General features: G+C 36.8%; 2 protein-coding genes across 7 annotated transcripts in view; both read left to right on the forward strand.

Annotated features, from left to right (window-relative positions):
• Nucleotides 1–5267, forward strand: part of mid1 (midline 1) — a 40217-nt gene extending 34950 nt beyond the window's left edge. For 5 of the 6 annotated variants that reach the window (XM_032567251.1, XM_032567255.1, XM_032567254.1 and 2 more), the window contains 6 exons: nt 289–437; nt 642–769; nt 1306–1449; nt 2459–2620; nt 2734–2941; nt 3143–5267. In XM_032567251.1, the coding sequence (XP_032423142.1) occupies nt 289–437; nt 642–769; nt 1306–1449; nt 2459–2620; nt 2734–2941; nt 3143–3491 (1140 nt within the window). In that variant the 3' untranslated portion in view covers nt 3492–5267. Of the gene's footprint in view, nt 1–288; nt 438–641; nt 770–1305; nt 1463–1899; nt 1947–2263; nt 2272–2436; nt 2621–2733; nt 2942–3142 lie in introns of all 6 variants that reach the window. The other variant, XM_032567256.1, reaches the window with a different exon arrangement.
• Nucleotides 5268–7486: 2219 nt separating this feature from the next.
• cog3 (component of oligomeric golgi complex 3) lies at nt 7487–27225 on the forward strand. Its single transcript, XM_032567953.1, has 23 exons — nt 7487–7695; nt 7947–8093; nt 8179–8240; nt 8473–8638; nt 9040–9114; nt 9335–9427; nt 9627–9752; nt 10475–10555; nt 10646–10689; nt 10800–10926; nt 12812–12903; nt 13094–13233; nt 19020–19180; nt 19766–19874; nt 19964–20082; nt 20206–20295; nt 21147–21267; nt 21557–21645; nt 21786–21920; nt 22212–22287; nt 22428–22555; nt 25206–25304; nt 25472–27225. Exons 1-23 carry the CDS (start codon nt 7528–7530, stop codon nt 25499–25501), a joined length of 2478 nt encoding a protein of 825 aa, XP_032423844.1. The 5' UTR covers nt 7487–7527; the 3' UTR covers nt 25502–27225.
• Nucleotides 27226–27307: the final 82 nt, after the last annotated feature.

Consider the following 27307-nt stretch of genomic DNA (forward strand, 5'->3'; position numbering starts at 1 on the left):
CTCTTTCCTTTCTCACCTTGTGCCTCATGACAGGTTGTGAATTTGCTCTTGGCTGTTAAGCCAGTTAGGAGGATGTTGTGCTTCTGACAGCGCTGTTAGGAAAGCTTTGCAAATATGCCCTCCATTGCAAGTACAGCTCAGTTTGACAAAAAAAAAAAAAATTCTAAGTATTCAGGAAATCAGATGTTTTCCCACCCGGATTTTGTGACTGACATAGCTAAACATCACACTGGATTTATTGGTAATTCAGCAATAATCATCTATGTTCGTGTCATATTTTCTGCCTAGGCCATGAGGCTGAGGAAGCTCTCTCAACAGATAGCGGGCTGTAAACAGTGCGTCGAGAGATCGTCCTCCCTCATCACTCAGGCTGACCAAACCCTTAAGGAGAGCGACCACGCCCGCTTCCTTCAGACAGCTAAAAGTATCTGCGAGAGGTAAGAGATACCAAACAGCAACAATATATAATACCTTGCAAAAGAATTCATACCTTTTTCATGTTTTGTCAGATCACCACAGAAAATTTAAATGTATTTGATTGTATTTTTACAAAGCACTGTAAATATTTTAGATACAGCTAATGGATGCATTTTCACCACTTTGATGACACATTAATGACTTCTTTTTTTTTTTAATAAAAGAGTCTCTATGGCAACAGCATCCTCTCAGATACTGTTACCAGAAATTAACCTGAACGATGCATTTGATACTTTTGCTCTGGACTTCACGAGAGAAAAGAAAATGCTAGAAAGTTTGGATTACCTCACAGGTGAGTGAAGTTATACTTATGAAAGTCAATTTTTAATTGCTATGCTTGATGACTGTGTGTAAATTATTATACTAGCTATTAACGTCTTGATATCCTGAACTGAAAATAATCCACTCTTCAGGCCTAAATCGTGGAATATGCATTGTAATGAATAAGGTGGTTTTAATTTCAGCACTTGTAATGTTAAGTGGCAGAAGAATAAAAAGCTCACTATATTTGGCAGCAGTGGCCTTATTTTGTGCAGAATGAAAGAGGTTTGATTGTTTATGCTGAGCCCCTGTTGTGAAGCGAAAATGTAACACTGCATGGGGGCTCTGGTTGTAATAGCTGGAGGAACTCCAGTGTAGATTAATTACACTTGTCAGACTGAAAGAAAACACAAATGGATGGTGCTGGTTATCCTCCACTGCTTTCTACGATACATTTGTTTGGTTTGTCTTTTTTGATGATGTTGTGTTCGGAATGAAATCCACTCCGCATCCATTAGTCTCTTTGGATTAAAAGAGAAAAAAAGGCTTTTTGGTTTTTGTCTGCAGCACCAAATCCACCGTCAATTCGTGAGGAACTGTGTACAGCTTCGTACGACACCATCACGGTTCACTGGACATCAGACGATGAGTTTTCTGTTATTTCATATGAGCTTCAGTATGCCATCTTCACCAGCCAGTCTAATGTTGTCAGTAAGTGTATGATGTACAATTGATTGGAGCTCTACTGTGTGATGCAAAGTAATTCCTTTAAAAAAACAAAACAAACAAAAACAAAAAAACATTGAGCCCAGGACTTTATTATTACACCCAAATAAAATAGTGTGTTTTAAGCAAAGAGGTGCTCTTCTGGTCAGTCATTGGTCAGATTACCTAATAGTTCTGGTCAGATTAATATGGTCTTCTTTAAATGATGTATTGAAATGATTCTTTCTCTAGAAAGAAATAATCAACATACAACATACATCATCAATAACCCACAGGACCACAAGCATTTGATATTGTCCTTTAGGAAGTTCCTCCTTGATTATATGCTATTTGTAAGTAAGTAAATACATGAAAACCTGAGTGGTCTAGAGGATTGGTACAACAATAATAGGTCATTTACAATTAGAGCATTGCATACAACTCACTTTGCATGAGCAAATTTGGCCCTTTGTGGGTTAAAATCTACTGTAAATTCAAAGTTTGTACCTTATTATTGTGTTGACGATTAAAGTTGTGTGTTGATCCCTCAGCTAGAAGAAACCCAGCATAACTGGACTGATAAAAGTCCACAATTTATTTTGATGAGTGAATGTAAACTTTTGTCTTCAACCCTATCTCCTGGGAATTTTAGATTTCTTTAATTTAATTTCAGTAATAAAAAAAAACAAAAGGAAATAAGAAAAATTTAATGTGACATTTATGGCGACAGGCTGGACCGATGCTACAGTAGTCTTGATATTGTGCCAGGGTGGAACTGAGCAGCAGACCTCTGGAATTGATCACCCTAATGTGGTCGCAGCATGCTCAATCGAACAATGTTTTCTTGTCTGCCCCAATGCTCCAGCACACTCACATGAGTGCTAATGAGATTATGCTTGACGAGTCAAAAAAAAAAAACACCCACAGACTGAATTACCGCTGTGATTTCTGCTAACTAAACCTGTGATTAACTGCTTGTTCCTCATCAGTGACTTTCTGTATGTCTGGACTGCAGGTCTGTGTAACTCTGTTGATAGTTGGATGATTGTCCCAAACATTAAGCAAAATCAATACACCGTGCATGGACTCCAATGTGGCACCAACTACATTTTCATAGTGAAGGCCATAAACCAGGCTGGAAGCCGCAGTAGCGCCCCGGGGAAACTCAAAACCAACAGTAGGCCATCATCAGCTGCAAATATTTACTGATACTAAGTGTTTTAATAATGAGTAAAACAAATTATATGTGAATAAAACAACGGTTTACCAAGGTTTCTGATTTCTTTTAAGGCCAGCCATTCAAATTGGACCCAAAGTCTGCTCATCGGAAGCTAAGGGTATCTCATGATAACCTTACGGTGGAGAGAGATGAGACATCATCTAAAAAGAGCCACAGTCAGGAGCGCTTCTCCAGTCACAGCAGCTACGGGGTTACTGGGAATGTCTACATAGACAGCGGCCGCCATTACTGGGAAGCTCTGATTGGAGGAAGCACATGGTAAGAGCATTTTACACTGATTTGGATCACTGAGCTTGGAATGAGTCTTGCTGATTGGTCCAGTGTGAAGTACGTCTTAAGACAGAAGGAATATACTTATATGATGCACAAATTATAGCGTTCATTGGGGTTTCTTTTTTACTATACAGTAGTACTTTAAATCAGTCATTAAGTTCAATGTATCACTTTTCACACACTCAGGTTTGCTGTGGGGATTGCTTACAAGTCTGCACCAAGACACGAGTGGGTTGGCAAGAACTCGGCCTCCTGGGTACTCTCCCGCTGCAACAACTCGTGGGTGGTGCGCCACAACAGCAAGGAAATCCCCATCGAGCCTTCGCCCCACCTGCGGCGCCTTGGGATATTGTTGGATTACGATTCGGGGTCGCTCTCCTTCTACGATGCTGTGGCCTCGCAGCACTTGTACACATTTGACATTGACTTTGTTCATCCAGTCTGCCCGGTGTTCAATGTTTGGAATAGATGTTTGACAGTCCTCAGTGGACTGCCCATACCCGATCATTTGGAGAGCACAGACTTTAACCACTGATGATGTTGATACATTGCCATGCAAAAGTATTCATACCCTTTGAACGTCCACATTTGTCTTGGTATGACTACAAATTTCAATATATTTTCTTGGGATTTAATCTGACAGACATAAAGAACCGCATAATTGTGAACAGAAAGGAAATAAGACATGGTTTTCAAATATTTTTTAGACAACAATCTTAAAAGTATGGGATGTGTTTGTAGAAAAATGCTTATTAGAAAAATGTTTTATGGCTGCAACTCTTTTAGGGTCTATGTTTCTACCAACTTTGACCATCTAGAAAGTCTAATCTTAGTCAATTCTTTTTTGCAAAAGAGAAGAATTGATGAGCTCAGTCACATGGATTGGAGAGCATTTGTGAACATTTATTTTTGATTCTTTCCATCAGATATCAACTAGATTTAGGTCTGGACTTTAACTGAGCCTTGTTTGCATTCTATGCTTTAGTCCCCATTGTAGCTCTGGCTGAATGGTTAGAGTGGCTGTCCTGCAGAAACTAGGCTTGAAAGCCTCTCATAGGTCTTCCAGGATTGCCTCTTATTTATCTCTATTCATCTTCCCAATCAGTTCTGAACAGCTTCTCTGTCCCTGCTTTAGAAAAACATGCCCACAGCATGAGTCTGCCACAACCATCATTTCATTGTGGGGATAATAAAATGTGTACACATTCTGCATGTGAGAAAAAAAAAGTTCAATTTTGGTCTTATATGACCTACACACCCTTTTCCATTTGTTTACTGTGTTATTTTGATACACTGTGCACATTCTACTTTTTTTCCACAATGGCTGAACAAATACGTAGATTAAATCTCACTCAGGGGGACTTTATTTACAAATTAGTTGACTTCTGAAGGAAATTAATTACACTAGATTGTGTTTACAGTTATGGGAGAAAAGGAGCTGAACACAAAAGAATGTCAAAATATTCAGGTATTTATTTGGAAGAAAATTTTAAAACTATGTGTCATTTCCTTCACATTTGTGCACGTTTTTGTCTTGGTCTATCACATATAATCTCCTTAAACATAATGAAGTTGTGTTACGGTTATAATATTAAAGAAATGTGGAAAAGTTTAAGGGGAGTGAATTTTGCAAACTACTGTAAATAAGTACATACGTACATGCGAGATGAACTGATCTAAAAAGCAAACAGGACTGAATTAAGTTTTTGTTACAATTTATTGAAATTATTTAAGTACATTATAGGCCTTGGTGAATATTTTTTCTTTGCTTTGCACAATTATGTACAATACCTTGTGGGGTCAGATTAGGAATTTGTTAAAATCTAAAGTTCAAAGCAATATTTTCAAAGGGCTCAGGAGAATTTTTATTCTTTTTTATTGTTTTGTTTATTTTTCATTGACGATGTTGATGGACATTTATGCACAGACTGCAACAAAAAAAAACATCTTTTTATTCACAGTTTTTTTTAAAGTCAGACTATTTTATTGCAGTGTAACTGATTTGTATTAAATGCCAGCACTTTGATAAGAAAGCTGTCACTATGAAATGCACTTCTAAGCCAACTTCTATCAGAATACCTTTTTTACTTGTCCTTGCGTTCTAAGTAAAAAAAGGTTTAATCAGAATAGAGCAGTTTCACTCAGAAAATCTGATTCTTAATGGATATATTTCAACATTTTTAAGTATTTGCTATTTGTAGTTGCTTGATCACAGTTTAGAATCTCCTCACTACAGCAGCTTCAATGCTTCATTGCAGTTTTCACATTTACATATCCTCATAAAGGCGAATTAAAAACCTACTCCAAGTGATCAGCTGTGTGACCTTATCCTTTTGTTTTATGATGCTCAGTTAACACTACAAATGAGTCCCACAAAGTTGGTAATTTCATGGAACAAGCGCTTATTGTTTACAGCCATTATTGTGGGATTTCCCATCTTTGCTCAATTGTGTTTTCACAACACCTGCACCACAGAGCGACGTGTCAGTTTTTACTGCTTTACCAGGATCTTCTCTGACCCACACTGATCCAAAATACCGCCTCTGACAAGATTGACTCTGACATCTCTTTTTGTGCCAGAGTAATGCAGCCTGAATTTTTTGCGTCTCCTTTCAACAAAGAAGACAAGGGGGAGGGAGAAAAAAAGTATCTGAACTCTCCATGACCTCCCCAAGAGACACCCCGCAGACAAAACTGTAATACACAAGCACCACCTCCTCATCCACGTAATACCACCAGCCTTCCATTTGGGGATGTGCTCATTTTTGTGTGTTGAGACTCCTTTACAAGAGATTTTATTTAAGTTTTCCTAATTTTTATATTTGACATTCAAAATTACTAAAGCCCTTTTTTAATAACAACTTTGGAAATATTTAGATTTAAGGAACTAAAAACATTTGTCACTACGTGTTCATTTAAAAAAGAAAATATGTCTCTGAGGCAAAAAAAGAGGCACATACAAAACTCAATTTATGCTGCACATGTTTTTAAAATGCAAAAATCTTTATGTTTCTCATAAAGTATTTATCGTTGAGTATTTGTTTCTCTTCACAAGACAAAAAGATGTTCCCACATGAAGGAGAAAAAAAAGCTTAATGTTTTGATTTCCAGGGTAAAAGACAGACCAATGAGAGACTCAACAACTTTAAAGTCTAGGGCAGCGTGTGTTGATATCAGAAAACCTTAAAATTAGATTTTCAGAGAGACTGAGGACATAAATGGTCCAATTTCTATGATGAATAGATGAGAAAAATTTCCCAGGGCTCCACCTACTGGATTTTATTATTTTTTTTGTAATAGATACTGTACATGGCGAGAGACACTTTAACTCTCAGAACAATTCTGTGGCTATATGAACGTTTAAAATATTTAGATCTCTGTTTTGCTTTTATTCCAATTTTAATCAGAAGGAAGCCTTAGGTTTGAGAATATAAGCCAGTTTCTAAATATATATATTTAGATATAAAGACGATATAAAGTGGTTTTGCTTTTCCAAGTCATCTAACTAAATATCTACAAATTGTGTATTCAATTATAGCAAGTTTTATAACAAAATTAATTAACAGTATTAGAAAAAACAACTCATTCAAAATATGGATTGAATGAATAATCGAACAACTGAAAGTGACAAAATAACAGATAAACAGAGAACTGTGTTTAATTCTAAAGTATTGTCCCAAATCTATTAAAGTCTACTCCTTGAATAGTTAGAACAAACAAACAAACAAAAAACCCAATGGATTATAAACTTTGAAACTGTGAACACATTGCAGATAGTAAATATTGTTTGACCACACAAGTGAGTCTTTTTTTTTTCCATTTCCATGCAAATGTTGATTGGAGTGATGGATTCTGTATCTGCTGACTTTTAAGGTTATTTGAACATTTACAAAATTTAGTTTTTGAAAGATATAAAAATATTGCATGTTACACACTGCTTCCTACTTAGAAAATTTTAATGTCCAGCATTAAAAAAAAAAAATCTTGATTTCTTTTGTTTACATTAAAGTGAGTCTGTAACTTAACTCCAGGTAAGCATTAGAGTAGAAAGTAACTTATTTTCTTCAAAAATATTTTGTGGCAGGAGTATAATCGTATAAAACAAAAGAAGCTCAGAATTAATTAATAAATGGTCAAGTAAATAGCCCACACCTCTTGATAATACTGTCGATGATTTTCCATTCGCTGGGTCTGCACCATTTACACACCGGAGAGGCGCGACACCGGTAGGCGGAGTTTGCATTGTACGACGTGGCGAACAGCTTTTGTCACACAACGGCAGTCGGCAGGGGTGTGTGATTGATATAAAAGCAATAAAAATGTTTTCATGTTAGTGACGGATACCAAATGTCAGGCAGTCCCTTGATTTAAGTTGATGCATTCTGTACTTAGGAAAGGAAACTACATATTACCCGACTTTTTTACCGAGTCACTTGCCGACTGACTGGAAAAGAACGGACCCGCTTTCTTCTTGATTCCTATTGGTGTAGCCTTTCACAAAGCCCCGCCCAAACTCCCGGAACAGGAACCTGTTCGTTGTTGCTGCTGACGTTAGTGCTGTCTCAGTGACGATGGCGTCCACAGATCTGTCGCTTCTGGATCTAACAGACAAGGAAACCCGAGAGAAACTGTCTTTATGGGACCGCCGCACGGATGCCACGGCCCCCCTGACGGAGAAGCAAATGGACTCTGTCCTGGAGATCCGAGCTGCGGCTGAAACGCTGTCTGTTCCCTCGGAGGTGAGAGGAGACTCAACACAGCTAGCTGGCTAACATGGATGCTAACTCCACTCCTAAATGCCTGGAGAAGTTAACTTTACAACTACTTTGCATCTGTATGAGAATACAGTTCTCCTGTATTTTAGTGCTGCACTCAGTTGACTTTAGCTTAATTTAGCCTAGCTGATAGCCTGCTTTAGTTATTGTGTTTGAAACAGACTATCCTCCAAGTTAGCTGAAACCTTGTCAGTGAGTGCTGTGTTGTTGTGCAGCTGCCCATTGAGGACCTGTGCAGCCTGGCGTCTCGGTCCTTGCAGTCCCCGTTCACAGCAGCGGTGCCTGCTTCAACAGAGGACGTCCTACTCAAAGGCTTTCAGATGCTCGAAATGGAAAACGACAGAATAGAAACTGCACAGCAGGTAAGTTTATCCAGCTAAACTTTCCCTGCGGAACATTTTCTATATTGTAATATGGTGTAATATGATGCTTTTTGCTTCCCTCCAGTTCTTTGCCTGGTTTGCCAAGTTACAGACGAGCATGGACTTGGATGAGAGCGCAAAGTACAGGTGCTGAAATACTAAAATTTAAGATTTTATACAGACCGTAAAAACATAATCAACGTTATTATTAAAAATATTTTGTCCTTATGTGCATTCTGCATATACTCTTATTTTGTTCTTGAAGTACAATGCATTTGTAAATTTTGTAAGTAACACATCGCAAACTCTGTTAAACTACAATCTCCATAACTTTGTCTACTTTTTCAGGAAACTCACAGTGTTCTTTGTTTTCATTTAGGAGAACAAGAGATGATTTGAACAGCTACCAAGAACAATGTGATGCTATTCTGAAAGATGTGAATGCAGCTCTTGACCATTTGGATTCTCTCCAGAAACAGTACCTATTTGTGTCCAATAAGACCGGGGCATTGCATGAGGCCTGTGAACAGCTGCTCAAAGAACAAGTAAGGAAAAATCTGTTGTTTTCACTAAAACCTTTAAATGGATCACTTGTCCATAGAGTGTCTGTAAATTGCAGTTCAGTTGTTTTTCTATAGTTTTTGAAGTTTGATAAACATAATTTTAAATTTATTACCACATGAATAAAACTGAGCTGAAATTGTGTAAATAAATTGATGATACTCAAAGGTGACTGTGTAGAAGTCTTGAAAATACTGTATGCTGTGAAGATCCACAGTGTTACACGGTTAAAGGATAAAGGGAAAATTTTTGGTCTGCTGTTCTGAGATCTTATTTATAATCTGTTTTAGTTTCAACATTCTTCATATTTGTATGTTGGTGCACAAACTAAATAGGAAGAACGCTTTTCCTAACTTGTTTTAACTGTTTGTTTTTCATCTTGCAGTCAGAGCTTGTTGACCTGGCAGAGAGCATTCAGCAGAAACTGTCATACTTTAATGAGCTGGAAAACATAAACACAGTAGGCTGGGCTTTTTTCCCTGCACATTGCAAAAATATACACTGCTTTACACAGATCATATTTTAGTTTCCAAATGTAACTTAGGTGTGTTGTAATACTCTTCATAATAAAAAGAAAAAAGAAAGTAGCCTCATATCTTGTTTAATCTCACTGCAACAACAGTGCAAATACTTTGCATTTAAATGACTTTAATCTTTGTTTTTATTTTTCATTTTTGCAGAAACTGAATTCTCCAACTTTATCTGTAAATAGTGAAGGTTTTATACCAATGTTGTCCAAATTGGATGATTGCATAGAATATGTTTCGTCACACGTAAGTAATGTATAGTAATTTATATTTATAAAAAAACAGAATTTAATCCATGACTGCATGTAATAATTGGTGTTTGAGTGGTCTCGTTTTACATAATAGATGTCTTCAGTGATAGTGTTCAAAATCCACATTTTAACCAAAAATGTCTGTTTTTAAGTGATCTGTTCAAATTAATTCTAACTCTGTTTTTTTGTTACAGCCTAATTTTAAGGATTATCCAGTTTATTTGGCTAAATTTAAACAATGTCTCTCTAAAGCTATGCACTTCATGAAGGTCTACATTGTAAACACTATGCAATCTCTTACAAGCCAGTTAACAAAAAGGGTAAGTATAAATTATTTACTTAAAAGTGAACTTTGACTGGAATGTAAGCCTGTGTGTTTACCTCCTTAGTTGCTTACTAGATTTTTTTATTAAGTATCCTTTTTTCTTGTAGACATTCTAATTTTGCTATACTTGCATGAGCTCATCCTTTTTTGAAATGTGGACGATGATGCCAAGAAATATAAAATATATCGGTTTCCTCACCTTTTGTTTTAAAAATGACTATTTTAAAAAAAGCCATTTCCTTATTGTTATCCATTTACATAGAAGCACAGTACTGTTTCTAATCATATGTAGGTTTTGCAATCTTAAAAAAATCCAAATTTAGCAATTTCATTATAAGGCTTTAAAGAGTTTTTTATTTAGTTGCATCTTAAAGTTGAATATATGTTTAACAGTTTTATTGTCCTCAGTAGAAAATATTAAACTATGTTTTTTTTATTTGTATATTTTTATAAACTTTGAGGTTGCAGCATAAATATGCCCTGTCTACATGGTTTGACACTTGGTAGGTTTTTAGCAAACTTTGTTTGTTGCTACATGTAATTTGTAACAATGAAAGTGAAACAGTTCAAGTTTGTAATATTTATCTTATGTGAAGGTGTTTTTTTTTCTGTATAGATGAATTCAAATAACTTAAAATGTTCACTGCTGAAACTTTTAAAAATCTGCAAGTTTTAGGACATCGTTAGTTATGTCATACTTTTGTTTTGTTTTCTTAGGATCCAATGGGTCTCACTAATGCAGATAATGCATTTACACTTTATTATGTGAAATTTAGAGCTGCTGCGCCTAAAGTTAGAGTGAGTATATTCATTTCCTAAATATTTTCAACCTGCTTGGTTATTTTCTGTAAATAAATTACATTTTACTTTTACATCTCCTCCCTTCAGTCTCTGATTGAACAGATAGAGCAGCGAGCACAGAAGATTCCAGAGTAAGTATTACTATTGTTTTTCTTCATCAAAGCACTGGCTTCATGCTACCTTTTATAAATATATTTTCCTAAGACTCTAAATTGACTTCTCTGTCTCCTAACCTGGGCAGGTACCAGCAGCTGCTAGATGAAATCCATCAGTGCTATCTTGACCAGAGAGAGCAGCTGCTCAGTCCCTGCATTACATCCACCATTACTGACTTGACCAAGCAAAACAACAAAGACCACTGTGCTCTGGTAAGGCATGGAGAGTTCAAAGCCAGAGGTGCCCTTTAGATATTGGAAGATGACATTTTAGTTTACGTGGAAAGGACAGCATGCGGCCCCAGGGACATTTTCTGGAGTGTTTGAGGAGGCAGAAAGCCATGCGCTGGATAAATTAGCATGACCTCAGATTGTGTACAGCGGGTGTCAAGAGAGTTGATCTTTTCGTTCAAGTAAATTTATTGGCAGAAACACAATCCTGTTAGAATATCCTCCAACATATTTCATTTTCAAACTGTGAGTGAATATGCCTGACCTAGAACTAGGCACGGAAATAGATTAAATATTTTTTTTCAGTTTGCTTAGCATTGAATGCCTTTCAAAAGTACTCGAGTTATTTCAACTTTTTTACATGTCCTCACATTGCAACAACATATTCTACTGTATTTTATTGAAATTTTACACAAATAGATTGGAGAGAAAAAAAATAGGCAAACACTGCAGTCTCTAGATATGAAGAGCAGGTCGACTTACAACTGTATTTGATGCCAAAGGTGGTCCTGCAAAGTATTGAGTCAAGAGGGGAAATACAAATGCAAAGCACATTTTTTGTATCACATTTATTTTAAATGCCTTGTACTGGCCTTTCTGGCCCCTCTGACCACCACCAGCAGGCAAGGCAGGTGAAGTGTCTTGCCCAAGGACACAACGACAGATTCAAACAGAGCAGGAATCAAACCGGCAACCCGCCAATTGCGGGTCGAATTATTTACCTTAATTTTCACCACCATGTGCTATCATATAAACTATAATATAGGGCTGTTGTAAACGAATATTTTAGTAATCAAGTAATCTATAAATTATTCTTAATCGGATAAAAAAAGATAAAATAAAACATTGGTAAATTTAACATAACAGCAGTATTACTATCGCATATGAACATCAGTCCAATTTTTCATATATGAGCTTCCCTAACAATAACTTTTCTGTTTAGAAAATTAACCTGTAACAATAATAACTCACTTTCCAAGTTAACCTGAAGAAAAGTTATACAAATATCTGAAATTATATTCAATTCAATAATAAAGAGGCAGGCTCACAAATATGTTTATAAAAAATGCCTATACTCCCCAGCTTTTGGTTTATGTATTCATCTTCAATCAGTTTAATAGATGAACTCTCACCTTGCCAAGACATTCATAGCTTTTGTGTTTGTTAGCGACGGGATTTAACACCTTTGTTCGTCACACACAGAAACATCTACCAGCTACGTGCCGCCACTATGAGCTTCGCCACCCATTTGTTGAGACCGAGATGATATGAAATAAATTTTCCGATTGGTCCGTAAAGCTACGCTTAAGTTAATCATCTAATGCGCAGCCGCCCGCAGTGTTCAGTCTATCCGCTCACCTGCATAAATACTCCTGCAGCGCTCTTCACCTGGTTCGCTGTCTGCCACCAGGCAGCAGCTCAAGGAGGAGAAAAGCTGCTGTGCTCCAGGCATTGCGCCAGTCATTTTAAGGATGCTTATTGGTCCCCCGAAAAATGACGAAGACCCAGACATTACCATCAATCAATAAAATCCTCCCAGGCCGAACTTGAAAACTGGACATTATGCTGTTAACGTGTAGCTTTTGTCAACAACTCAGGCAGAAGTCAGAGCGCCGGGTAACGCAAGTAATAACCCGACCGGAACACGGCGCGCTAATTAATAAAATATAATTTAACGAAGCTTCGAGGCAGATAAATTTTCCTCGAGGAATTTTAGTAATCGAGGTACTCGAATCACTCAAGGAATCGTTTCAGCCCTACTATAATATATTGATGTTTTTGCTTGTAAAATATGTTAATAGGGCATGCATGATTTTGCAATGACCTGTATTTGGAGTTTTTGAACATGGGCTAATTGTGTCTGCAGGTTCGAAGTGGCTGTGCCTTTATGGTTCATGTGTGTCAGGATGAACATCAGCTGTTTAATGAGTTCTTCACCAAGCCTACATCTAAATTAGAGTGAGTAGTAGCAGCTGAACATGGACAGCACGCTACAGTAGCAAATAGGCAGGAACTGTGTATTTGCTTAGGGTGGGAGCTCTTTAAAATCCACTCTGGAAATTTGAAATTGTTGATTGAGTGTTTAAACTTTTGAGTGTTAAAAATAATGTTTTAATCTTTCACTAATGTAATTTTTAATCTCTGACAGCGAACTTTTGGAGAAGTTGTGTTTGTCGCTGTACGATGTTCTCCGGCCGCTGATAATCCATATCATACACCTGGAAACCCTGTCTGAGTTGTGCAGCATCCTAAAGAATGAGATGTTGGAAGACCATGTTCAAAACAATGGTAGGTTAGAGCTCTTTCTCTTATTATTAAAACTCATCATTAGGCATACTATGCTCACGATTTGGGCTTAGCTACCTGCATGTAACAGGAAATAGGACAAATTTCCTTGGTTTTCCTTTCCTTTCATTTGATGAATTTGATGTATTGCCTCTGACTGCTTCACCACTGCACTTTTCTGACCTTTGAGGCTAAAGTCACCAACCATACCCATGTTTGTGATGTTAAAATTTTTTTAATGTGTTGGAGGTTCCATGTCCACAAATGAAGAAACATTGGTAAGCAAAAATATAGACCCTTGTACTTCTTTCAAAGAAATAAAAAAAATGAAGATTTATTTAACTTTTGCAGTCTAAATCTTAGTGTCATCTGCATAGGATAACATTATTTTTTCCTTTCTTAGTCTGGAATTGAGGGCAGCGGGTACAAAGCACATTATTCTGGAACAAAGGAGAATCTGAAATAATTTAGAACAGTTGTCCACAACCCCTAGCCCTGAAGGCACATTATCCTGCACGTTTTAGAGGTGACCTTGCTCTATCACGCTTGATTGAAATGATTGGCTTCTGCATGCCATCAGCTGCTGCAGAAGCCTGTTAATCACCCATTAATTTATGTCAGGTGTGTGGCAGCAGGGGAAGTCCTCAAACATGCAGGACAGTGGGCACTGAGGCCAGGGTTGGGGACCACTCCCTAAGAAAAACACCAAAGTTTTTTTTTTTTTCAGTAAATGAAAAGGACAGGATATTCAACAATAGATATAATGAGTGACTTTTGCTGTGACAAGTCTTTAGCAGTTCTGATATGTTTGTTGTGCTTCTTCAGTTAATTACTTTAAACTTTATGCAGAAAATGTACTTTTTTTTCTCAAACTTTACTAAAATGCCCTGTTTGTATTTTTTGTGGTTTTTAGCAAACAGAACACAACTTCTAAGAAAAAAAACCAATATATGTTAGCCAAGTTGTTTTGAATTGTCAAGTATTAAATCTTCACAATGATAAGAATTTTATTTCTCTTAAAATGAAAACATTCCTTACAGCAGAGGTATTTGTTCTTCAAAACTGCAGTCCTTGAAATCTTTCTTTTTGCAGTTTTTTATTTCAGTTATGTTCCCACCTTTAATCAACCATTCTTAACAACTTTTATTAATTACAAATAGTCTGGTCTGTGGTTTCAAAATGATAGTTTTGTGTTTTCTTTTCTGTACATCACCATAAACTATTTACTGTAAATGTTTTTGCTACTTGATCTTTATTAGTTTGGGTATTATTAATCGTATTATATTCAGGCAAATTAGTTGGAGAAACTTGTGGAAAAATAATCAATGTTTGTCACACAATTTAGAAGATAATTTAGGAAATACACATAAACTTTTAAATTAGAAGAATGTAAATTGAAATTAAATTTTTGTAACCCTAACAGACCTAAAACAGGAAAAGTTTTGGTTTGTTGTTTGACTGGGAGGGGAACAAGTGTGCCATTTTATAAAGTGTATCTAAGTATCTACATTTAACTACTCATTTTAATAAAGACAATACATTATCTTGAAAATAAAATGGTTATTGCCGTCTTGAATACCATTTTTATGAACGTTCAACCCAAAAAGATTTAAATGATTCAAATTTATGGGCAGCCCTGATAATGCCCTGTCGTACCTCTTCATAAATTTTAGAAATAACTGCTGCCAAAACATTGACGAGAAGGATTATAATACTGCTGCTGAGATACTTTACACATACAAGTCCCACTTCTTCCCCAGCAGTTATTTCAGCTATAAAACATCCCAATACCTTTCCCTGTTTGACTTTTTACTGCTGCAGGGAGATCAAGTTGTTCTTTCCGACGCAACTCCAACTTCCTAGCGCAGCAAATTGATACACTGGTGCACTGGTCTTGCACACATTACCAATTTTTTTTTCTGTTTTTCCCTATGTAATAATGATAATGAATAGACGAACATGGAAGTTACCGGTACCTTTAACTGTTGTGACATACACCTAAGACAAAAATAATGCAATTTCATCCAATTCTTTATATTCCAATGTATATTATACCTTGAACAATTTTATTTTAATGTAAAAACTTACATTGATTTTATGTTGCAGAGCAACGCAAAATATTATTTTTGAATTATTAGTGCATTATTGTGAAGTGGAAGGAGAGGGTACATAGTTTCTTTTTAGAGTTTTTTCAAATGACAATGCAAAACAAACTATAGATTTGTGATGCTTTACAGTTGCGTCTTTATATATAAATAATGCATAATGTCCCTGAATAAAAAGCCAGTGCTATATCACCATTATAGAACAGTGTAAAAATTCTTGAGCTTCAAGAATTTTAATGTGTTGTGAAATTTCTCATTTATAAAGTGTTTGGTTCCCATGGAAAGCGCATGGTTCCCATAGTTGCCGTGGGGAGTCCCTCCATCCTATGAGTTGGGGATAATGAAGGGGACTGTATTTTACTTGGTTCCTGTAAATAAATTTCTGCTACCACTTTTTTCTAATTAAATGTACTTCAGGAATAGATGGATTCTTTCATGATTGTTGTGCGTTTAGATTCCTGACCTGTTGAAGAAAGCATCTCCACAGCATGATAGCGCCACCATCATGTTGTTTTTAATATGTGACTCTTGACGTTAGTTGGTTGCACTGGATCTTAATTAAGTCCAGCAGGATAAAGGTGCTCAGTACAAAGGCATTCTAGACTCCCCCCCCCCAAAAACAAATTGCAAGTTTTGTATTATTTTAATTTCACAATGACACCATATTTTTTTATCAGTCTGTTGCATGAAATTCCAGATAAAATCCACTGAAACGTGGCTGTGAAGTTATAGCTGCTCACTGGCATATGGCAGCTTTAATATGAAAACTGAGATATAATTTACTTAAGTGATTTACGTCTACCTCATTTTTACTAAACAACATTGCTGCTGGTGCACCCTCTAACTCTTAGCCTGGAAGCAAAATTATTTTTACATAGATGCTGAACTAAACTCAAAGAAGAGAACCAAGGGCTCATTTAATTTCATCCCTAAGAGATATTAGTTTAAGCAAAGGCTTCCCCCATTAAAAGCCATTAAGGCACTGTAGGTTGAAAAAAGAGACAACTGTATGACTGTTTAAACCACTTCAATGTCTTTGTTGTAGCTTCCTGCCAGAGCGGCATACATTGAACCTAAAATATGTAACTACACTTTGCTGAGGATAAAGACTGTAATACCCGATTGCTCATTTCATATTCCACATTTGCTCTGCACAACACTTCGCTCAAATAAAACACCTCTGTGGAAGAGGAATCTAAAATGTAAGTGTGTGTAGATTTATCAGGTTTTCTCATGCTGCTGTCACAATTACCAGTATTCCGCCTGCAGCTATTTTCTCAGTTTTCAAAGCTCTGCGAGTGTGTGTGTTGACACGGTTTAATGGTTGCACCCTCATCTTTAAAATTGTCCCTATTTTTTTGTGTGTGTTGCGGCAAATTCAGTAATAGCAACTGTTTTTTAACATTTACCGCATTGTAAACCACCTAAAGTACTGAGAGAAACATGCTTTAGAAATGATATTTGTTTGTCTCTTTGATTTCCATAGAAATATTTGCATTTATACTGGAGCAGAATTATAATTTTAATTCAAAACACTATAAAACATCCAGCTGTTTGCAAAGAGATTACTGACTATATCTACCATGATCATTGTTAGCTTAAGCAGTTGCATTTATATTATAAATAATTTAATTAAATACAAACATTGATTAGGCTGCAGGTCAGACATACTACTGTCAGAAAAGTCTTAGTTTTACCTGTACAGAAAAAATGAGAGGGGCATAAATTTTTACTGCTGTGAGCTCTGCTGCATCTTTCGGACTAAAGACCAGAGAACAAACTGGGGAAAAGTTAAACATTGGTCAGCTAAAATTTAGTAGTTACATTCTTGACAGGATTTCACTGAAAACCCTACAAAATGCCCAGAGAAGTAAAAACTTACTTGATAAAGGGGAAAAACAAACAAATACAAATGTGGAGAGTCTTTAGAGTCAACTGACACAGAGTCTAAACTGTAAAAAGAAAAAAGGTTTAGCCTTCTTTTTTTTTTCCTTTTAGAAACAACCTCAGAATAGACTACCATAATATATTCAAATGAACCAAGACTGTGATTTGTTAGAGATGACTGGTTATACTGAGCCATGTTCTGCTGGAGGTTCTTTCTGTTAAATGATTTTTTTTTTTTTTTTTTTTCACAAATCTTTATTCAGGTAGAAAGATTTCTGCAAAGTCAGTGACGGTAGTTCAGTCGGCTAGATTTTCTTGGATAACGTTACCAATTCGGTGTTTTGGTAGCTCACGTTTTATCAGCAGCTTTATCACAGTTCAGAAAACACTATTTGGTACCTAAATATTCTGAGCTGAGTTTTCAGTCCCAAAATAAACACATTTTCATTTATTTATTAATCAATGCAAGGATTGTGACATCAAGCATTGATAACCATGTTCGTTTTAAATATCCTGCATTTTCAACCTTTTTCTTCCCATCTTAATTATATCAGTATAATCTCTTCTGTTCTCTTTGCTCACACAGAATGCGCTGTAAAGTAGTTTACCAATCAGATTATCGTACATATTTTCATGTGATAGCTGTAAACATGACATGTCAAAAATTTGGATCTTGTTTCTGGTTTTATGTTCTGACAGACTTCTCACATTTTAAAGACAAAAGTTGTTTATTCTATGATTAACTCTATAACGGTCATAGTTTAATGTTCTAAGTGACTCCCTTAAGCTACGACTTCATTCTTCATTGACTCTCCCGTAACATAAGACTTTGTGCTGCAACAATAGAAACTAGGTGGAGTTTTAGCTTGCTGGAGCACAAGGGTTCAGTTAATGTTGTTGCAGTTCAACTAAATAGGAAATTGTTACGGAGAAGCTTAAAGCCAGAGAGCAGCTGAACATCACTAATGACGAGTGATGTACAGAGTAAACAGAAGTCTGAACCACACATGCACAACAACACAGCAGTCAACAAGCTTTTACCTTTGAGGGTAAATGTCACAGCTTTGGTTCTGCATGAAGAGATTAACGTTTATCCTGAAAGGTTCTAAAGTTACATCTTTAATTCACTATTTGGCTGAGCTCTGTTTAACTGTGCCACCAAGAGCTGATCTTAGTTCAGTTTGGTCATGTTAAAAATGGTATAAAATTGAGAGCTTTATTAAAGGTTAATGCCACTCATAAATCTTTCTTTCTCATCATTTGTCTTGGCAGAACACTTCTAATTTTCATTACAGTCTACTGAATTTGATTGTTTTGTTTAAAACTCAGATTAAATTGTACTGTATGTAACTGTATCAAAATCTGAACATATTATTGGAGTGTATTTGAATGATTTGTACTAATCCGAACTGAACACGAGCCGGCTGAATTCTCTGTGATTGAATATAATTTTAATCAGTTTGTTTTAAGTTCTTGGGCATCATGTGTATTGAAGAAATGGCAATAAACCTAATTGACTCTGAAGATGAGCTTTAGAATTAAATTAATATATCATATTACTATTGTATTGGGGATTTAAACAGCTTTTCTAACAGCTACTTGTTAGAGAGAAACATTGTGGCATTTTATTTTGCATTTGTTACTGAATGATTACATTTTAGCATAATCTTTTGTCTCATGATGTGTTACATTTACATTTTGAAGCTTTAATGCAAACCAAAGCTGGCCTGCAACTTTACACATAAATTTGTTGCGGTTTTGCTATCGGCTAAACTGATCCCATGTTCTGTATTGTAGCTGCTCAGCTGGGCGCCTTTGATGCCGTGGTGAAGCAGATGCTGGAGGACGTTCAGGAGAGGCTGGTCTACAGGACTCACATTTACATCCAGACTGATATCACAGGTTACAACCCAGCTCCAGGTGATCTGGCTTATCCTGAAAAACTGGAAATGATGGAGGTGAGTCTTGTTTTCTGAAATGGCATAGCCTTTTTTTTTTATTTTTTATTTTTTTAAAAACATCTTGCCCTTAGGCCGTATTGAAGGCAAACATAGTTCATAAATGCTGTGGTCCATTTCATTCCCTTTTGATTAATAGAAATGATTTTAGCATTTATGGAAGCAGTTTTATGAAACTCTGAAATGAGTTGGGCTGCAAAGCATTTTTCACTTCTTGCCTCTGTAGTATTGTGATGTCTGCGTGGTTTGTTCTCTGTTGTTTTATTTCTCTCAGACGCATTTCATTTTATGTCAGTTTTCATGAAGAAAAACTGACATAAAGAAGAGAAAAATTCTAACTCCAACTTCTATTTCTAGTTACTTTTTTCTTAAAACTTATTTAGGTAGGGAAACCTCAGGAGTGAATATCTTCACATTTCATGAGAAAAACTTTAGATTTTGTCTATGACTGCTAAAACGTACAGGGATTTAATTGCTGAGGTTTACTTTGGTTAGTTTTTAAAAGCTGTTACTAGCTTTACAGAATTGTATTTTCTTGTATTCGATGTATCGACTCTTGTCTTTTGCTCTTCTCGTCAACAACAGAGAATTGCCCAGAGCTTGAAGGAGGAACAGATGAAGCAGATGTCACAAGAGTCTGTGTTTGCTGATGTTCAGCTTGAAGATGCCGATAGAAGAAGAAACAGTAATGCAGGTCTGTTTCTTCAGGTTGTGATTTTGTTTTTCCAACATGGACTGCTATAATTTACCTGATGTTGTCTTCTCATTTTTGCACCAAAACAGGCAACGTGGAACCCTCCCGTCTTCAGACATCTGTGTCTCCCGCGGATCTGCACGGCATGTGGTACCCCACTGTCAGGCGAACCCTGGTTTGTTTGTCCAAGCTCTACAGATGCATTGATGTAAGACTTCCATGTTTATGGGAAAGTAATTTAAAGTGCTGCAGGATTTGTAGTGTTTACTTTTAGTTTTTCCATTTCATCTACTTGTTTTTTTACACCAAGTCTTTGTATTTTTTTTTCTAGAGAGCAGTATTTCAGGGTTTATCTCAAGAAGCCTTATCTGCCTGCATCCAGTCGCTGCTTAAAGCCTCTGATATCATCCTTAAAAACAAGGTTGGCATGTTCTGTTAAGTTTATTATGTGGTTATAGGTTTTTATAATGATAACGTCAGCTCACAAAAAAAACTTTTTCTTTCTGTGAACTTTGAAAGCTTGGACATCCATGATGAATGTTTCACTCATAGCGTGACTTTTAAAATCAGCTGCTTGTGAAATCTATGACTAGTTAAAGAAATCCTTGGCTTTAGCTACTGTATGGTAAAATCCTTTAAATGGAGTTATTTTTACTTGGTTTTATGTGGTATTTTGATAAATGTATATTTTATATCGCTTTACTTAAATGTTTGTTTTATGGTTTTTTAAATATTTTTGTTCATTTTGATTTTGTTTAAATTTGACTATATTTTAGTTTGTTTACATTTTAGTTTTTGGTTTTGCTCATGTTTTTATTTTAGCTATTATTTGTATATAAAGGAAATTATTTATGTTTTTAATTTAATAATTTAGGCATCCTGAAGCTCCACAGAGAATTCAGCAAACCCATCCTTTATTTATGGGCTTTTCTCACCTCCAAATTTGCTGTCAGTATCTAGTGCTCAGTGGCATTTCAACCTTCCACTTTAAATTAAAGCAGCAGCGTCAATCTCGGGGGATGTGTTCCCACCCAGTGTTGTTGATGTTTCTTTTTTTTTTCTTTCACAAAAGCTTTACTTGCTGTCTGAGCAACACATGATTTTAACTCCCTTATTTGTTACAGTGATTTTCATATTCTGGCTACGGTTAATCAGCGGTTAATGATCAGTCGTTTCGCTTACCATCCTGTCTTTTTGTATTCCTGTGTCTTTTTGTATTCACTGTAGTGTAGACAGTCAGCAGATGTATCACTGTGCTTTCCCTTCCTGCAGACTCAAATAGACGGGCAACTTTTCCTGATCAAGCACCTGCTGATATTGCGTGAACAGATTGCCCCATTTCACACTGATTTTGCCATCAAGGAAATCTCACTGGACCTGAAAAAAACGCGAGGTAAGATAATTAAAGGCAGAGGGGAACGTTGGTGTTCAGCTCCATAAAGCCAGTCATTACATTTTCACGCTCATTAAGCAACTTGTGCCTATCACATGCACCGGTGGCAACAATTAATGTGGAAATTGTAATCCAGCAACATAACGTACATTAACTGATGCCTCTCAGGGCAAAAGTGGCTCCTCCTATCACCCTCATCTCCGTTAACTGGCTTGTTACGTTTCCCAGCACTAGATGGCACTCTAATTCTGCACCAACTCAGATTTAATCTCTCTTGCTTTGTTCTAAGATGCTGCCTTCAAAATCCTGAACCCCAAGGCTGTTCCTAAATTCTTCCGACTCAATAGTCACAATGCCATACTTGAATTCCTGTTGGAGGTAGAGTATTTTTTTTTTTTTTTATGTCTCCCTTCACCTTTCATACTAAACATACTATTCATTTTATGTGCTTTGATAGCACCCCGCCTAAGGGAGCTCCTGCTTGATAGCACTAAATCCTTTTTTCTATGACCCCCCAGGGAACACCAGAGATAAAAGAGCACTACATTGACTCAAAGAAGGATGTGGACCGACACCTGAAGTTCAGCTGTGAGCAGTTTATCCAGCAGCAGACTCAGATCTTTGTGGGGAACCTTGAGGAGTTTCTCACCAAGGTAACAGTTAGAGCGAAGGCAGACTTGGCCTCAGGCTAAAACAGCTCATTTCGACCTTCATTTTTTTTTCAGCTTTTTATTTTTTATTTTTTGTAATCATTTGTTTATTCACTTGCCACAGAAGGTCTTAATACCCAAGTGGAAAATGTGAAATAATGCCTTTTGTAAATATGTCTTTTTGTTTAAATTGGGGTAAGTGTTTTATTTATTTCCCCTTTATTTCAAAACAAAAACAGATGAGTTGGCAGCTCTATTTGTCAAGCTGTAATGTTTTGTTGTGGCTTTGCTCAGGTTTCAGCTCTGAAAACGATGGCCGTCCAAGGTGGTCCCACCTACAGCCTGTCTCAGCAACCTTGGGCTCAGCCAGGTAAGATTTGTCTCAGGAAAACACCATGAAGCAATTCATCAAGGCCCATATGGCAAATGCTAGAGGTTATGCCAGTGTTTTTCTTTGTCTTTTTTTCAGCATATACATTTTTTTTTTCTTCCTCTCCCCTCTCTTTTCAGCAAAGATCAACGATATAGTGATGGCCACATACCGGGTGATGAAGAGCAAGCTGCCGAGCACTTTACAGAGCATGTCCTTGTACTTGGCCAACAGAGACACAGAGTTCATCCTTTTTAAGCCTGTTCGGGTGGGTGGCAGAAAAGCAGAGGGTTGACATTTACTGGATGACTTGGTTTCTTTTTAAGTCATTATAACGGCTTAAAAAAGTTATTTGCTTCCTTATTTACTGTCCGGCTTTACCCTTCTGTCACTGTGCAAGTTTAATTTAAATTTCAGTTAGTTATGTAAGATTATATTATTTACAGAGTATCATCAGATTGCTGAAGTTGCAATACTTCTCTCTACTATTGTACAGGATACACTATTGGGGTTTTTGTGCATTCATCATGAGTGTGAATATTTGATCCAACTACAGCTGGGTGCACAAGTCAGAATTTTCTGTGGATTTTCTTAAATCCACACAGTCAAAAATATACTTATAGGCTATAATGTGCATACGCACAGAGCAATATTTAGCAAATGTCCTTTAGTTAATTGAAGATAAACCACAGGTGTTTTGTTGGCCTATCTGGGTCCTGGTTCAAGTGTTTGGCCACACTTATTCAAAACAAGTTGGTTTCCAGGGATAGCCTTGGCGTTTAAACAAAATCAATTGAGGTTGGAGCCATTCTAGAACATTACTATTAACGACAACACAGATCAGCTGTGTCAGTCATCTGCCAAAAAAAATGTGCCCCATTCTTTTCCATCAAACAATCCACTTTGGCTTCGTCTCGTCTCTTGTCAGCACCCAAGGCTATGAGGCAGAGCGCCCAGCGATCCTTTCTGAACCTGTTTTGTTCAGAAGCAGTGACGCTTCACATTGGACTATCCAAAGCTGGAGTCCAGTGATTTCTTTTTTTTTTTTTTCTTTTCTGCAAGCACTTCATTGCAAAGCATCTTAAGTGTGTTAAACGCACCAGTTGATGCACATCAACTGATAAGATGCATCACTTTGCTCCCAAAATGCCTCCTTCTTTATCCTGCTTCATAGGCATCATTGAACTAAGAAAGGAAAGTCTATGAATCTTAAGATGGATCACTGTTTATAGAGCATCATGTTTCACATCAGGATGAACTGATGAACGCTGACCAGAAAGGATGCATCTGATCTGAATTTAACTCTTAAGCTTCACTGCAATTTACACTTGCCCACATTAGCAAACTAAATGCCTTCTGCTGTACAGAAACAAGTATACTTGTTTCTTGTCTGAAGAAACAATTGTTACAGAAATGGCAACAATTATCTTTGGAGGGATTCACAGTGAGATTTTCTAACCTAAGGAAACAACGCAACCGTTGAAGCACGGTCTTGGCAGAATCATGCTGAGGGCATGGTTTGTTATTGCATAAGACAGAATATATAATACAGTCTATCACCTTTGTGTCCAAAATTTTACCTGTAGAAGATTGGCATGTGGTCAGAGGGATCAGGGTAAATCCAGGAACCACAAAGGTGCAAGCCTATCAGAAACTAGAAGATACTAGAACATCACTTTCACTGTCCACAATAAAATTAGTTTTACATCAGTGTGGACTAAGATCTTGATTTGATTTTGATGTAAGAGTAAGCTGACCAAGAAGGAAAAAAGTCCCTCCTCTTAAATCGACACCTTCAATCTTGTCATAAACGGGTTAATGCAGAAAGCTTTAGTCAGGTAAGACAAACAGCTATTCTGACACAGTAACATGAGGTATGTCTGTAGGAGTCAAGGAGGCCATGGAGGTGGCACCTCTATTTTACTATGGGTTTGGACACAAGCCTGGAACTTGGACACAACTGGGTTTTCCAACAGGACAATGGTTCTTAACAGGAACATTGGTCTTTGACTAGAAGAAGCAGGATAACATTAAGCCCCTGGAAGCACTTTTTTTTATTATTATTTTTTTTAAAAGTCAGGAACATGTCAGGAATCCAGCTAATTTAAATTAACTCAACAGATTTGATAAGAAACATGGTCAAATGCGGGCTAGAAGGTTGATGATTGCTACAGAATGTGTGGTTTCTCTACACCTTCCTCAAGGACATTTATTCAAATGTTTGTAATGATGTATTTCTATAATTAAGCCTGTATGAGTAATTTTGACGAACGGTCTCTGCGGGTTATATAAAACCCAGAATATATTCCATCTTGGGCATTCTATGTAGACAAGTCTTTATGCCTAGTCTATAAAGATATTATTTAACATGGTTGTGGGGAAAAAAAAGAACTGTTTAAATGTATCATTAAGAGCACACAAATTATTATGACATTAATTCGGAGTGTTTTTGAAGTATTTACTGGCACTATATAATTCTGTTATTGTGCAAATTTTGCTGTCATGTAAACAAACCTCTTATAATGTTAGGTCTTATTCGTGTTCTTATTCATCCATTCATTCGTGGAAATTAGCTGCTGAGATAAGAGGACCGTAGTTGAATTTTTGGAGAGACGGCGACAGCAGCTCTTTGTTTGCCGTCGACTCTCAGGATAACTGTTTTTGTTTTAATGTGGCACGGAGATGGAACCTCTCGCCAAAAATTTTGTCAGTGTGATTGAACTCTTAATAGAGAAATATTTGTGCTGCCTGTGTACTGTTCATCAAGGTGCCAGGTGAGGCTGAATGAGAGAAACAAAATTCACTGGTTGACATGGAAACAGGGATAGTAAGGGGACAGAGGCCAGATGGAAATGTGGTTTAATTTCCCTCCAGCTCTCAGTAATAGGATGTTTTTTTTTTTCCTTTTTTTCACACAGAATAACATCCAGCAGGTTTTCCAAAGACTGCACACTTCGCTTCAGGAGGAATACAGTGGAGAAGACCTTCAAATCATTGCATGTCCATCTATGGAGCAGGTACAGCTCTGTGGGATTAACACAGCCTTTAGGGGTTTTAGATATTTTAAATAATGATGCTCCAGCTTCTAAAAGTGCTTCAAGCCAACTTCAGGAAAGATACATTTAATAAAGTGCATCAGCTCAGGCCCAGCGAGCGCTCATCACTTTCCACGGCTTTATTTCAGATTAACCTGCTGCTGTCTGTGAATAAGTAATGTTCGGTGAATCGATGCACCCTCTCGATGGCGGCGTGAAGCCGGCGCTTCAGTCATGACTGGGAGGCTGAGGGGGCGGAATGACCAGAAAAGACCCTGCATCTGTGCTACCTGCTGGGACGGGAGTGCTGGATGGATGATTTAAAAAAAATATGTATCAGATGAAGGTTTGGGTACTCATGTTGAACTCCACATAGGAGAAGGACTTTTCAAAGTCAGCCTATTGCGCAAGAATTAGGGTCTTAGGGTTACTCCTACTTACAGTGGTGGGTTTATTACTGTTGCATCTCTTAATATGGACCAGTTTTGGTGGTAATATAAAGATGGGGTATGGATTTAAAAATGAGAACATGACTGACTTATTAAAGTCAGTTAGCAACTGATGGTCAGTAAGTCACAGTCATATGCCCAGTTCCCTTCTTTGATTTGGAAGGAAAATGCTGCAAAAATATTTTATTTCTTTATTTTACCATGCAAAAGTCTTTATACAATGCTTTGCAGAAATATTAATACCCTTTAAACATTTTCACATTCATCACATGGCAACTACTGACCTTCAAATATTTTGTAGACTGAGACAAGGAAGTGCATCACTGTGAAGTGGAGGGAGCAATGATGCATAACTTGCATATTTTATTTTTTTTTAAATGGTAAAAAGCTGTAAAATCCATCATTTAGCTGGAGAATCTGTCACCTGCTTCATAACTCTGTCATTTACAGAGGAGTTGCAAAAACACCAACAGAAGTCCTGTACAGTTTGTTTTAAGACCTGGTAGGGATGCACCAAATCTGTATAAGCTATTGTGTTTTAAATGAGAGCAACAACAGTTTTTTCACTACATGCAAAATATCCTAAATATTCAATCTCTACCATGACTCATAGTGGTTGCAGCATCTTGCTGTGGGAAGACCCGAGGGGGAAGGCAGAGGTCCGTCTTCCAGCAGAACAACAACCGTAAACATCTAGCCTGGACTATGGTGGAATAGCTAAGAACAAAGCATCTTCATATGTTGCTGGAACTAAATCCAAGGTATAATCTAAAATTTCAAAAAACTTTAAATTCAAAAAGAACTGTTCACAGATGCTCTTGATTCAGCTTGAACTACTTTGTACAGAAAAAAATGGGTGAAAATATCAGTATCTAGATGAGCACTACTGGTAGAAATTACAAAGGGAAAATAAATGCTTGTCATACATTTCAGATTTATACTTGCAAAGCATGTTAATGTCTTTTCCTTCCACTTCACAATTGAACAGAATTCTGTTGGTGCATAAAATCTGTTTAAAGCCCCGAAGTTTGTTGTTACAAGGTGAAAAAATGTGAAGAAGGTGAAGGAGTATTCATCCTTTTGCAAGGCATTGTTGGTCTCCGTCTGTGTAGCCAAATGATGACCTGTACTATGGGTGAGTCAGGTCTGACAAGTTTGTTCTCTCTAATCAAAGCAGAGACAGATGTTTTCACGAACCTTCTCACCTACAACCTCCATTTTGAATGTTTTTGTTGTTTAGTTGCACATTTGGAAAGCAAAACTGAAAACTTGTGTTTTTATACTTCTTTTATAACTTGGTAAATTCAGCATTTACTCTCACACAGTATAATATTTTGCTCTTACATGAAGAATGGATGTGTCATCAGTGTACTCTTTGCTTTGGTTTGTCCCATGTAAATTGGTTTGTAGAGGTCTTCTATTTATGGTAATAAAAGAAGAGGTTATTAATGTTACTTGGCTTTATTTCTAAAAAGCACTTAGTCGTTAAATTCAAATTCAAGGGACGCCACGGCTCAAGTCTCTTCACACAAATGA

The sequence above is a fragment of the Xiphophorus hellerii genome, chromosome 7, assembly GCF_003331165.1.
Source record: "Xiphophorus hellerii strain 12219 chromosome 7, Xiphophorus_hellerii-4.1, whole genome shotgun sequence".
Lineage (NCBI taxonomy): Eukaryota > Metazoa > Chordata > Actinopteri > Cyprinodontiformes > Poeciliidae > Xiphophorus > Xiphophorus hellerii.